The sequence below is a fragment of the Bubalus kerabau genome, chromosome 3, assembly GCF_029407905.1.
Source record: "Bubalus kerabau isolate K-KA32 ecotype Philippines breed swamp buffalo chromosome 3, PCC_UOA_SB_1v2, whole genome shotgun sequence".
Classification (NCBI taxonomy): Eukaryota; Metazoa; Chordata; class Mammalia; order Artiodactyla; family Bovidae; genus Bubalus; species Bubalus kerabau.
The window spans coordinates 174,514,729-174,527,923 of record NC_073626.1 but is presented as its reverse complement, the minus strand read 5'-3'; the positions used below and the strand labels follow the sequence as shown (position 1 = coordinate 174,527,923).

Here is a 13,195-nt window from a genome sequence, read left to right as displayed (position 1 = left end):
CTCAGATCTTTGTGAGGTCGATATGAATGTAAAATGAGTCACTACAATGCCAGTAAACATTGGCTATTATCAACGACTATAGCCTGTGTCACTGTTTAACATGATTTACAGAGCCATCCCCCTGTTGTTTAAAAATTTGGCTGTTCCAGATTTTTGCTACTGAAAAAAAAAAAAAACAAAAAAACACTGAAGCAAACAGCTTTGTGCATAAAACTTTGTCTATATTTGGGGTATTTTCTAGGGACAGATGACCAAGAATAGGATCGCTAGACCAGGAAGTTTGAACATTTTTATAGAGCTCATGACACATTATTGCCAGATTGTTTTCAGAAATGACTTCCAATTTACACTCCCAGAAATAATGCAGGAGAGTGCCAATTTCACCATACCCTCACCAGCATTGAGCATTACCATGTTCTTATTGCTTTTTGCTATTTTAACATGTGAAGCTCATTTAATTTTCGCTGCTAGGGAAGCAGAACCAGTTCTATGTTTATTAGATGTTAATAACTTTTTTGGGTCTGCTAGTCTACAGCACTGAGAAGGCAATGGCACCCCACTCCGGTACTCTTGCCTGGAAAATCCCATGGACGGAGGAGCCTGGTGGGCTGCAGTCCATGGGGTCGCTAAGAGTCAGACACGACTTCACTTTCACTTTTCACTTTCCTGCATTGGAGAAGGCAATGGCAACCCACTCCAGTGTTCTTGCCTGGAGAATCCCAAGGACGGGGGAGCCTGGTGGGCTGCCGTCTACAGGGTCGCATAGAGTTGGTCACGACTGAAGCGACTTAGCAGCAGCAGCAGCAGCAGTCTACAGCACACAATCTCTTCTCAGATCAATTAGGAAGATAGGGCTTAAGATACAGGAAATAGGGAAGAGTATAACACAGGGGACAACGTAGTGCCAGAGTGGGTGGCGGGGACTCAGAGGAGGGGGAGGGGACTTTCCTCTATCTAGGCCATGACACTTTCAGTTCCCTCTACTTAGACTATTCATTCATTCAAACATTTATCAGGTACTTTTTGGCTTAAAGGTAAATGACTCAGCCTCGATTGTGCCCTGACAGAGAGCATGTCCAACTGCAGAGATGGATGAGAAAACAGACAGAAAATGGAATGACAGGTGTCTGATGATGGAAATGCAGGGCACAGAGGGAACAGAGAAGAGGGGCGCCCAACATAGTCTCGCAGTCCCAGAAGGCTTCCAGGAGGAAGTGGCCTTTAAACTGGGGCCTAAGGAGTAAGTTGTAGTTAACCAGTGAAATGGGGGAAGGCAGAGAGTTCCAGGGAGAGGTGAGGAAGTGAGAAGGGAAGTGGAGCACTGGGGAAGCCCTTGGTCTGGCTGGGCAGAGCAGAAGGTGGAAAGAGCCAGTGAGGCCAAAGAGGTCAGCAGAGGCCAGTCACGGAAGGCCTCAGGAATCCAAAGACCTGGTCTGGAAGGAACGAGGGAGCCATTGAAGATTCTCATGAGGGGAATGTTGTGATCTGATTTGTATTTTAGAAATAGCAGAGGAAAAAAAAAAAAAAGAAATAGCAGAGGGACTGCAATAGGAGAACAGAATGTGAGGCGTGGGTAGAGGTGAGGGTCCCTCGGAGGAGGCTCTTGGAATAGCTGAGGCCAGAGCAGAAGGGGCCCAGGACCAGGGCAAGGAAGGTGGTAGAAATACTCCCGGATGGATCCTGGCCAACACCTGCCAGGACCCACCCGGTCCTGTGTGCCTGGAGGATGGGGCCTGTGCGGGGTTCAGCATGTGACTATCAGCTGAGCACCCACCATCACTGACCCTGATCCCACCTGCTCCCCGCTGCCTCCAGACCCTTGTCTGTCGCTCCACCCCTCCCCCCGGCTACCAACCACTTTCTTTCTCTCCTTTTTTAAAGAATAAATTTATTGTTTTCATTATAAAAGCAACAACAACATTGCAGAGTATTTGGAAATCAGAGAAACAAAGACAAAAAAACCAGGTTAGCTCCAGCCACCTCCCCCAGCACTGCCAGCCTCCCTCTGGGCGTGGTTCCCCACAGCTTGCTTTTTCTGACGCAGGTTTTTATTTTTGCCTCTTTGTAATCATAGTATCTGGACAGTTTTGGGTCCTGCTCTCTCCCATTTGCTTGTTGGGAGCTAGTTCCCTAGCGGCCATGGGGTCTGGGCAAATCTCATTTTTTAACGTATCTGGGCTGGCCTGGGGATGGGGTGGGTGGGACAAAAGTTGCTTAAATATACCCTCTGTCCTGCAGTGGGCAAAGCTAATCACCTTCCCCTTGGGCTGCCCCATTTTCTTTGTGACTGTTTGTCTAGGCCTGAACCTCCCCAGGTGGGAGGGCCTGGCACCTGGTGTAACCCTTCCTCAGTGCCCCTGCCCCTAGTTCCCCTTTGTGGAGCTTGCTAGGCTGCCCTCAGGGGCCACCCTCCTGGGAAAGCGTGATGGACTGACTTGGTTTGCGATCCAGACTCAGCTCTGTGACCTCAGGCAAGTTACTTAACCTCTCTGGACCTCAGTTTTCTCATACGTACAATGGGTCTATTGCAACAGTTTAATGGCTATTAAATGCCCTGATACCTTTCTTGGCCTACTGTAAGTGTTCAGGAAAAGATGGTTGATATTGTACTTTCTCATTCTGCAAAGAGTTTCTGAGACCACCTTGGACTAGATGCTGGAATGGCAGAAGTGAATGAGCACCAGCTCTACCTGTGTACAGAGCTCAGTCTGGTGGGGAAGTCACCCAGGGAAACATGACTGCACCAGAATGTGACCACCCCTGCACTGCTGCACCAGATCTGGGTGGCATCCTGACTCCATCACTTGCTAGCTGTGTGACTTCGGGCAAATTGGCCGACCTCTCTGAGCTGCAGTTTCCTCTTCTGTTAGGTGCCTGTCTCATGGTGACATGATGTGTGCAACATACTCAGCACAGTGCCTGGCACTTAGTAGGTGTTGAAATCAGTAGTAGCTGCCATTTTTATTATTACTGTTATTGTTATTCCCATATACAAGGTGCTGTTGGGAACACAGAGGAGTGACTGACTGGGGGTTCAGGGAAAGCTCCGTAGAAGAGGGAACACTTGAGCTGGGTCTTGAAGGATGAGTAGAAGTTCACCAAGTGGGAAAGGACACTCTAGGTAAGGAGCCTGTGATTCCAGGTTGAAACCTGTCAATGAGGGGTTTGTTCTTTGGGTGACTGAGGCATCGTGTTCATCCCAACTCCCCTGAGTGCCCCTCACTGCCTCCCTCTGGGTCTGCTTGGGGGCTTTGTGCCCCCACCCTCCTGTCATAGCATCCACCTGTGACTCGGTCCTGGAGGTTGTGGGGTCCCGCTCACGGGAGTTGCTGTGTCCCCATCTGTTCATGTTTGGGATCACAGATCTGTGTCTGTCAGAGTTTGGTGCTGTCTGTCTGCATGTTCCTGTGACTCTGTCTGTCTGTGTTGGTATCCAGGGGACCTCCCAGGCCACACTGTGGTGCTGGGGGGCAACCTGCATGCTTCCTTGGTCTCCAGCTCTAAGCAAATAGCCAGGCCTCCTTGGTCATTCTCCTCCCTGGCCCAGGGTAGCTCCTGCCTCTCACCTCCATTCTATTCCCTGGGGACCTTCAACCGGTTCCCTCCCACTGCCGCCTCTCCTGGCTTCTCCAGTCCCACCTACGCTCAGCAGGCAGAGGGGCCTTTCTAAACCACAGATTCTGTCCCATTACCCAACTTCTTCAAGTCTAGACCCCAGGCCTCGAATTCAGGAACTGCCTTTCTAAGTCTAGCAGTGGCCAATGGCTTCAGCCTCATGTCCTGTCTCACGTCCTCGCTGATCACTTTAGCTGCCCTCCCACACCATGCTGTTTCTCACCTTGGGACTTTTGTTAAGACTGCTGCTTCCACCAGCAATGTTCCCCACTCCTTCTTTGCCTGGCTAACTTCCACTCATCCTTTAAGACCCAAAGCACGTATCACCTCTGCTGGGAAGTCCTCTCTGATCCTTTCTTTGCATCCTGAGCTCTGGGCTGCTCATCCCTGACTTGGGGGGTAAGAACAAGTGACTTGCCCAAGATCACACAGCTAGTGTTTTGGAGCCAAGATTTGAACCTGGGTGCCCTGGGCTCCAACTAAGGCAGGTTGTTCCATGGTCCAGGTGAGGGGACAGTAGCTAGGACTTGTGAAGAGGATGCAGTGGATCTCAGTTTGGAAATGGAATCCTGGGGATGTGGCTGGTGGTGGGTCTGAGCTGGGAGGGGGGAGGTCAGTGTCCGTGGCAGGAGCACCTGGGCAGGTTGGGATGCCCTACTCAGAGGGGGTGGCTAGAGGGTTTACGTATCCCAGGGGAAGGCCAACTCCAGACTGAACAGCCCATGAGCGATCAGGGAGGTAACTGGAAGGTGGTCCTGGAGCTTCAGGGGGCAGCCAGGTCTAGGGGTGCAGACCTGGGGATTTTCTGGTATTTAAAGTCCTGGAGTGGATGGACCATCCAGGGACTGGGGCCGGTGGAAGGAGGAGGCTCCCGCTCACCCCGAGAAGCCTAGGCTGTGGAGGTGCAAGCTGGGAAAGAGACTGAGAAGATGTGGAACCCAGGGCTCATAGCACTGATCTCCAAAGGTCAGGGTGGCTGGGAGGCCATGAAGGATAGGACTGGGAGGTGGCCCATTGGCTTTGAACACATCCAGGTCCCTGGTGGCATGTGGCAGGTCTCATAGGCCAAAATTCTTTCTTTTCACAGAAGCTTGTGGGTCACGTGTCTGCTTCCTCCACTTAGGTCGGGGCCCCCAGAGGACAGGGCTCTTCTCTTTGCCTTCGATTCCCCAGCACCAGTCCCCAGTTTGGCTCAGAGGATGTATCCAGAACCAGTGGATGGGTGGATGGGCGGGTGGGTGGCTCTAGAAGGTGTTTCATTGACCCATCTGACTTTTTTTACCTTTTTGAGCAAGAAAAATAAAATGGCACCTTGCTCGCCCTACTGCAAGGATCAGGGCTGTGTATCTTGGGGCCCACCGCCCAGAGTCTTGGCTTCTGTCTGGAGCTTTGAAGCCCAGTCTGCATGTCCTGCCAGCATGTCTCCTCTGCCCGTCCGGCCTAGACACTTAGCCTCCTCTGCCCCCGGTTCTTCTGTCCCCCGGTGCTGTCCTCAGGCTCCTCCTGTTGACCTTGGTCCTGAGCTAGCTGGCTGCCCCGCCCAGCACACTCCCTGATGCCTCCTCACAGCCAGCATTCCTTCCCAACCTCTAGCACAGCCTTCAGGACGCTGCTGGCTGGCTTCCGTCTCTCCCCACTTCACCACTCTCCAGCTCTCTTTGGTGTTAGTGGGTAGCTGCTCACTGTCCCAAACCTGCTCCATGTCTGTTCAAACTGTTGCCTCCACCTGGATGCCCTTCTGCCTTGTACACCTGTCCTAAGCAGATATCCAGCCATCTCTCTCCTGCTTAAAATCTCTCTCAACACAAGGTCTGTGTGGCTTAGCTTGGCCTCAGCCACCTTCCCACCCTGTCTTGCAGGTACTAGGACTGCACAGACGCACACTCACCTCGAAGGTTTGTTGAGGGGCTCATGTGAGATGCTCTTGATGCGCGTCTGGCAATGAGTCGGGCCCTCAATAAGGGCTCAGAAAATCCACCCCTCCCCCTGCCTGCCTTCCCTAACACAGGTAGATGTACACCAGGATCTGGAGCACTGACCAAGTCATGGAGTTCCTTAAGCCCAGCCCGAGAAGGACACAGAGGAGTGAATGCTGTGTGGATCAGATTCCAGGACCCAGGGCAGACCCTGCTCCCTGTCCAGGGTTAGGGGTGGTTCCCTCCCTGATCAGGGGCCTGATAAGTGGCAGAGAGGATGCTCTATCCCAGCTATAGGACCCCCTACCTTCCTGACCAGTGAGGGGCTTTGGAAAGCCTGGACTTGGCATCGAACTCAAGAGGAGGAGAGGACAGCTCCCCTGGACCAGTCCAAGGAACAGTTGGGTACAGTGGGCAGAGCGCTGGGCCAGGGCAGGAAGGAGGCACAGGGGCCTGTGTCAATCCCATTTTACAGATGAGAAAAATGGAGGTTCAGATTGCCGATGCCCAATGCTGCAGGGCAGTGCTTCCTTCTGTTTCCCCATCTGTGTGGCCAGGAGCAAGTGCTTTCCTGGTGGTGGCCTAGCTTCCTCCTCTGCAAAATGGGGGTGCAGATCTTGCCAGCTTCCTGGGGCTCTGGTGAGAATGCTGCTGGGTACAAGAGGGCCTTGTACACCGTCAGCGGTGGTGGATAATTGTGTGGGATTGCCTTTAAAATGAGTCTGATTATTTATTCCTTCATTTATTCATTCTATCCCGCAACTCACATTGTTGATCACCTTTGGGCCTAGGCACTGATGATGCCAAGCTGAATGAGACAGGTGTCTTCAATTCCCAGTCCTCTCTGAGGCAGCTCCCCACCTCCCCTTTCCCTCAGCCCTGGAGCCTCCCTACCCTGGCTCTACAGCTCAGGTGACTTCACATTTTCCCCAGTGGACAACAGCAGGGGAGGGACAGGTCTGAGACTTCTGAATGGAAGAGTAGTGGGTGCCATGCCGTCCTAACACAGGGCCTGTCCACAATCCTAGTCGGGATGCTTTGTCCTTCCTCCGAACAGCTGGAGGGACTGATGAGCTGGACGTTGGGAATTGGGCAGATCAGAGTGGGGATCTCAGCTTCCTGCTTACTTGCTGTGTGACCTTGACCAAGTCACTCTACCTCTCTGAACTTCAGTTGTAAAGTGGGGATGAGGAGCGTACCTGCCTTTTAGTGTCAGTGTGCCTGGCACAAGGTGGGTACTTAGTAAACGGCAGCCTCCTCCCTGGTTTTACTGTGTTGAGGTCTTTCTTTGCAAGGAGATGATCCAGGGACCTGGAGCAGTCAGGGAGAACTCCAGGCAGGATGTGCTGGTATTGGGTTGTGAGGGATGGGCTGGGTTGGATGGGTAGAGAGAAGGGCAGCTTGGTGTTTGTGGGTGGCGGAAACAGGAGGGCTTTTAGAGCTGCCCGGCCACCCAGGAGGAGGGCACTCTGATTCCCAGCTGGCCAGACTCAGACCCAAACCGACCCCCAGGCTGGGAGTGAGAGGCAAGACTTTTATATACAGGTATTGAGTCATATGCATGTGGATATTTGTTCCACCAAGGGCTGGGGTTTGCAAAACACATTCCCCAGAGGAAACAGCTTGAGCAAATCTGATGTTTAGTTTTGACTCTTGGCACCCTAGCCCTGTGGTCTTGGACAGGTCTCTTCCCCTCTCTCCAAGCCTCAGTTTCTTCACCAAAAAGTGGGATAATAGCTCCTGTGACTACTCTTCAAGTAGAGATCACAAGCAATAATTTATATAAAAGATCTTTCTTAAAGTGTTGAGATTAGATTGTATCCTTACAGAGGGTTTTTTTTCCTGAAACCCTCTGCCTGCAATTCCAATAGGGCTTCTCCCGCTTGTAGAGCCAGGAAAAAAAGGTTAAAGACACTTCATTTCAGCCTTGCCTGTCAAAAGAAGCAGTTCCATGTAAGCGGCCAATACCAGTAGGCATTTAGTTAGTGATTTCTGTAAGGGACAGATGAAGAAGAGAAATTTGATAGGGAGCGAGACTTCATGGAATACCCCTGTCCAGCACAGTCTCTGTAAGTCACTTCTTGACTTACTGTAGGGCCACAGGAAGACGTGAATCCTCTGGAAGACAAAGATAACTCTGAAGGCCCACCCTTCATAGTGTCCTGGTTGCAAAGCCCTTCTCACTGCACAGGAACTTGCCAGAGGTGAGGGCCACCAGACAAATGGTCACATTCTTCTACTGAAGGGTCCCAAGCCTCAAGCCTCTTCATTCCCCTCTTAAGTACAGTGTTCTGACACATCCTTATAAGCAGAATGTTGTACCTGGCCATGCTTGTTTCTTGAGGAGAACTTTCCAGAGGTACAATTCCCTGGGTCAAAGGGCAATACTGTAACCATTTGAGTCCCCATAAATCATCCTGCCAAATTGCCCTTCACACACAGAGGCAGTTACCTGGTGACCCAAGTTGCCCGCTGTGTTCTGTGGGTCAGAAGGGCAGGGATCAGGGAGGGGCGGTTGCCTCTGCTCTGCGGCCATTGACAAGGTCACCCCAGGACTCCTCAGTTTGTCCCTGGGCAGCAGACTTGTGTGTCTAATCCATGGGGTTGGCTCTGCAGCCTAGGGTCTCTGTGGGGGGACAGGGATTAGTCCACTGGCATCAGGGTGATTTGGGAGGGGTGATTTGGGCTGGAGGGTGCTCTGTTCGGGATAGGACCTTGCTCTCTGGGGCCCACTGTGGGAAACGCTGAATTCCAGAGCTTCAGACTGGAGGTGTGGTTCTCTGGGCCTGGTGGAAGTCCTGCTCTGCTGTGGGGTGAGGGTCCCACGGGGACAGGGATCCCAGACACTGGCCCAGACTTGAGCGGGCATAGCTGATGGGAGCTCACCCTTGGCCGATGGGGAGGGCCCTCTTCCCTGTGACAGTCGCTCTTTCCCCGCAGGATGGCCGAGCCTCGATTTAACAACCCCTACTTCTGGCCCCCTCCTCCCACCATGCCTAGCCAGGTAAGACGGAGCGTCTTCCCTCCTGCCGCCCTCCCCTTCTCTGAGCGGCTTGGGTTTGGGCCGGGCTTTGGCTGCTGCCTGCGGGACGAGGGGTTCAAGGGTGGCCAGGCGGCCGGGGCCGGGGCCGGGTACGGCCCAAGCCCTCTCAGACCCTCTCTGCTCCCTCCTGCAGCTGGACAACCTGGTCCTGATTAACAAGATCAAGGAGCAGCTGATGGCGGAGAAGATCCGACCGCCTCACCTGCCGCCTACATCGGCCTCGTCGCAGCAGCCGCTGCTCGTGCCACCGGCGCCGGCCGAGAGCAGCCAAGCGGTCATGTCGCTGCCGAAGCTGCAGCAGGTGCCGGGCCTGCACCCGCAGGCCGTGCCGCAGCCCGACGTGGCGCTGCACGCGCGGCCGGCCACCAGCACGGTCACAGGTACAGAGGGGCCGGGTGGGCGGGGCTGGCGAAGACGGGGCGGGGACTACCGGGGAGGGGCGTGGCCATGTCTCCCGCAGCGGGGCGGGGCAAGCAGGACCTGGGGCGGGGGTGGAGCTTCCAGCCTTGCCATCCTGTAACCTGTTGACCTGCTTCAGCAAGCCAGCCGGAGGGGGCCTAGGTTGGGTTGCTTGCCCGTCAAGGAAGCCAAGTCAGGAATTTCAAGGAAGCCAATTCCAGCGAATTTCAGGAATCTAGAGGAGAACCCTGACCAGACTTGTGTGGGGGATTGAAGGGTGAGGGAAGACTTCCTTGGGTGGGTCATCATGTGAGGAAGAGTTGGTGGTTGACGAGGGAAAATAGAGCAGCACGTGCAAAGCGAGGATGTGTGTCGAAAGCAAGAGTAGGACAGCGTCCAGGTGGCGAAGGTCAAAGGGTGATGAAACTCATCACCATCACGTGGCAGCTAACTCCAGGTGAGCATCTGTGTTCATCGGTGTCCGTGTTATCACTCCCCGCCCGTTCGGTGAGGTGGCTGCCTTTTACAGGCTGAAGTACAAAAAACAGCAGCTTCCTGTGGTTCACCCTAACGTCTCCATTCAGCAGATGAGTGAACTGCGGCCCAGTTTCACAGCCAGTAAGCGGCCAAGACAGGCAGTGTGGTTCCAGAGCCCAGGCATGAACCCTGTTGCTCTGCCAGGGCTCTGCTGAGGCACCAGATTGTGAAGGACCCCGTGGGCCACCTGGGCAGTTTGGATTTTTACCTTCAGGCAGTGGGAGCCCGTGGAAGTAGGTGAGGTTAGAAAGCTAGGTCTCTGGCTGTGAGGTGGAGACTTGGCTTGGTGAGAGACTGGCATGGAGGCAGGGAGAGCTGCAGGAGAGGGTGGTGGCTTCGGCCAGGCAGCGGCAGAGAGGATGGAGAGAAGGGAAAAGAACTGAGGGATGCTGAGAAGGAAGAGCCCACAGGGATGGGTGCTGGGCTGGATGAAGGAGTGAGGAGTGGGAGGGTGGGCACCGGGGACACCCAGGCATTGCCAGTGAGATGGAATCATAGGAGGAACGGGGTAGGGGACTGACTGTGAGCCCAGTCCTGGATAGATTGAGGCTGCGGGCTGGAAAGACATCCTAGGCAATATTATGGGGCTGGGCTACATGGTGCCCACCTCAGCCTGCTGGACAGGCTTTTCCCGGTGGCCACTGCAACTGGGCCATTGTTCCTCCTCTAGCTGGCCCCTGCCACCAGCCAGACGCGTCTCCTGCCTCCCTCTCAGAGATGCTCAAGAATCTTGGGGCCCCATGAGCCTCCCTATCCAGGCCTCCTCCAGCCACCCTCTGCACATTCCCTCCTTATTATGACCTTATTAAATTTATTTTTTCATTATAAAAGTAATATTAAAAAAGTAATATAAGCATATTAAGGGAAATTTGGAAAAAAAGAGAAACCGAGAAAAAAAAAATCACTTATAATCCCCAGCTTGTAACCCAGCAGCTTAGAGAGTCTTTAGTCCATTTCCTTCTTTTTCCATCGTTTTTGTTTGTTATTTAATGTGCAGGGGGTGTGTTTTGCTGAGTTTGTGGTAAGGCTGTACCCATGCCTTTAATTTCTTTTCCTACTCACCATTTTATCATAAACATATTCAGTGCATTTTTATTATAAAGGTAATTCATAGTCATTATAGAAAATTTAGAAATTGCAGACAAGCTGAAAGGAGAAAAAAAATTAACCCTTTTCCTACTATTGTTAGCATTTTCATATGTTTTCTCTGTATTTATTTTATTTTATCCTTTAATCACAGATGTAAAAAATGGATGAATTCACCAGGTAAAAAATTCAAATAATATGGAAGCAGATAACGTATGAAAAATCTCCTTTTACCAACAAATTCTTTGCCCTCCCTAGAGAGAAGCACAATTTACACATAGTTTGGTGTGTCTCTTTTCAGATCTGTTCCTGTGCTTTCACACACACACACATATTGTCTGTACATACATATGTCGTTTGGATGCGTGTATTTTTTGAAGAGGTGGGTTCATGCTGTGTAGGGTCTGCTTTTTCACCTGGCAGCACAGTTTGGCATTCTTTCCTCATCACTGCATGTCTGTCTTATCTTCGTGGTTTCCCTGTTCTTCATCTTGTGATGAACCACATCTCTTTACACAGTCCCTACTGAGGATAAGCAAACTGTGTCCAGTTTTGTCTGATCATAGTTTTGTATGGAAGGTCCAGGTACACAGATCTTTGTGCTTATGTGCAAATAAATATCTCTTTATGGGCAATTTCTAGAATTAGAATTACTTTGTCAGAAGTTATGTACATTTGAAGTTTTAATGGCTGTTGCCAAAGCACCCTTTATTATTAAGGTTGATAAGCATACACTCCAGCATGTATGACACACACGCCAAATGCCTGTGTCAACTCTGGATATTATCTTTTCCAGTGCACAAATTTGGGGTTTCTTTTTTTTTTTAAAGTGTAGTTTTAACTGTATGATAGATATCATTTTCATTTTTTGGTGTACTTTTCTTGATGTTATAAATGTTTCTAGTCCCTTTGTTTTTAAAATAATAGCTGTTAATACAGAACTTAAAAAAAGAAAAGTTCATTGTCAAAGAATCAGAAAGTTAAGCCAAAAAAATTGTTTTAAAATTACCCCTAATTCCACCAACCATATCACATATTGGTGCATCTCCATCTCCTACTTAACTTTTTCTGTGCCTTAAATGTTTTTTTTTTTTTAATTTTACAGTCTCCTTTTTATCGGGCAGTTGATGTTCAGTAGAGAAAATTAATCACAATTTATTGAAACCTTTCCTAATATTGCATATTTCAGTTGCCTCTGATTTTTGCTGTTATAAATGACATAGTAGTGAACATCTTTGTGCTTCAGAGTTTTTTGTTTGTCTGTTTTTTGTTGGGCTGATTTCCAAAGTGCCCCTGTTATAGATAATCAGACTCATTTGGTCTTTAGATGGGCTTCCCTGGTGGCTCAGTGGTAAAGAATCCACTTGCCAATGCAGGAGACAGGGGATTCCATCTCTGGGTGGGAAAGATCCCCTGGAGAAGGAAATGACAACCCACTCCAGTATTCTTGCCTGGGAAATCCCATGACAGAGGAGCCTGGTGGGCTATAGATCACGGGGTTGCAAAAGAGTCAGGCACGACTTAGTGACTTAACAACAACAGTCCTTAGATATCTAAAGAATCTTACACGGCTCTCATTTATTGACCCCTGAGTAAAACTCTGCAAAGGGAAGGGGAGGCTCAGAAAAGCTGGCGACCTCTCAGAGACACACAGCTGGGTGGCGGGGGCTGACCTGACCTCTGGCTGCCCCTCACTCCTGTCCCCACCCCCATGTCTTCACAGGTCTGGGAATCTCCTCCCGGACCCCGGCTGTGAGCACGTCGGAGTCGAGCGCGGGCACGGGTACCAGCAGCCCGTCCACACCCACCACCACGAGCCAGAGCCGCCTCATCGCCTCGTCCCCCACCCTCATCTCAGGGATCACCAGCCCCCCCCTCCTGGACTCCATCAAGACAATCCAGGGCCACGGCCTGCTTGGCCCCCCCAAGTCCGAGCGCGGCCGGAAAAAGATCAAGGCGGAGAACCCAGGGGGGCCGCCTGTCCTCGTAGTCCCCTACCCCATCCTGGCCTCGGGCGAGACTGCCAAGGAGGGCAAGACATACAGGTGGGGGTCTTTGTGGGAGGGGTCCAGCGGGCTTGGGACAGAACCTGGTGTCTCAGGGCTGCCTCCGGAGCCTAGCAGTGGGGGATTGCAAAGGGGGGGGCCCAGAGGCTTGAACGTGGAGGTTGTGGTCCAGAGGGGTGGGTTCTCCTGACACCTCCCACCCAAAATCCCACAGCCTGGGATTTTGAGAGTCTATTTCCTTCTCTCTTCAAGCAGTATTGTCAACCCTCAATGTTAGGATCATCTGGAGAGCTTTTCAGAAATGCCAGTGCCAGGGCGGTACCTCCAGAAATTCTGATTTAACTTATCAAGGGGAGGCATATGGAGGGCCTGGGATGAGCCATTTCAGAAAGCTCCCCAGATGATTCTAAAGTGTCTATAGCCAGGGCAGAGAACTCACCAAGTGTTGGAGCCCCTCTCCCAGAACCACGGCCTAGCAGGAAGCTCTTCCCGGTGAGGTGGAAGCCTGCTTCCCAGCCTGGTGTCAGTGTGCCTCGCTGGGAGGATGTCCAGGCTGGGGGCCTGCCTGTAGGCCCCCCACCCCAGACCCTCCT

General features: G+C 51.8%; 1 protein-coding gene across 6 annotated transcripts in view; it reads left to right on the top strand.

The window, feature by feature from the left end:
- ZNF362 (zinc finger protein 362) overlaps positions 1-13,195 on the top strand; it is a 43,064-nt gene that overhangs the window by 12,400 nt on the left and 17,469 nt on the right. For 2 of the 6 annotated variants that reach the window (XM_055573762.1, XM_055573761.1), the window contains exons 2-4: positions 8,472-8,535; positions 8,708-8,954; positions 12,320-12,641. In XM_055573762.1, coding sequence (XP_055429737.1) covers positions 8,473-8,535; positions 8,708-8,954; positions 12,320-12,641 — 632 coding nt within the window. In that variant the 5' untranslated portion in view covers position 8,472. Of the gene's footprint in view, positions 1-3,010; positions 3,122-8,471; positions 8,536-8,707; positions 8,955-9,051; positions 9,431-10,750; positions 10,777-12,319; positions 12,642-13,195 lie in introns of those variants that run through there. The other 4 variants (XM_055573763.1, XM_055573765.1, XM_055573760.1 and 1 more) reach the window with 4 other exon arrangements.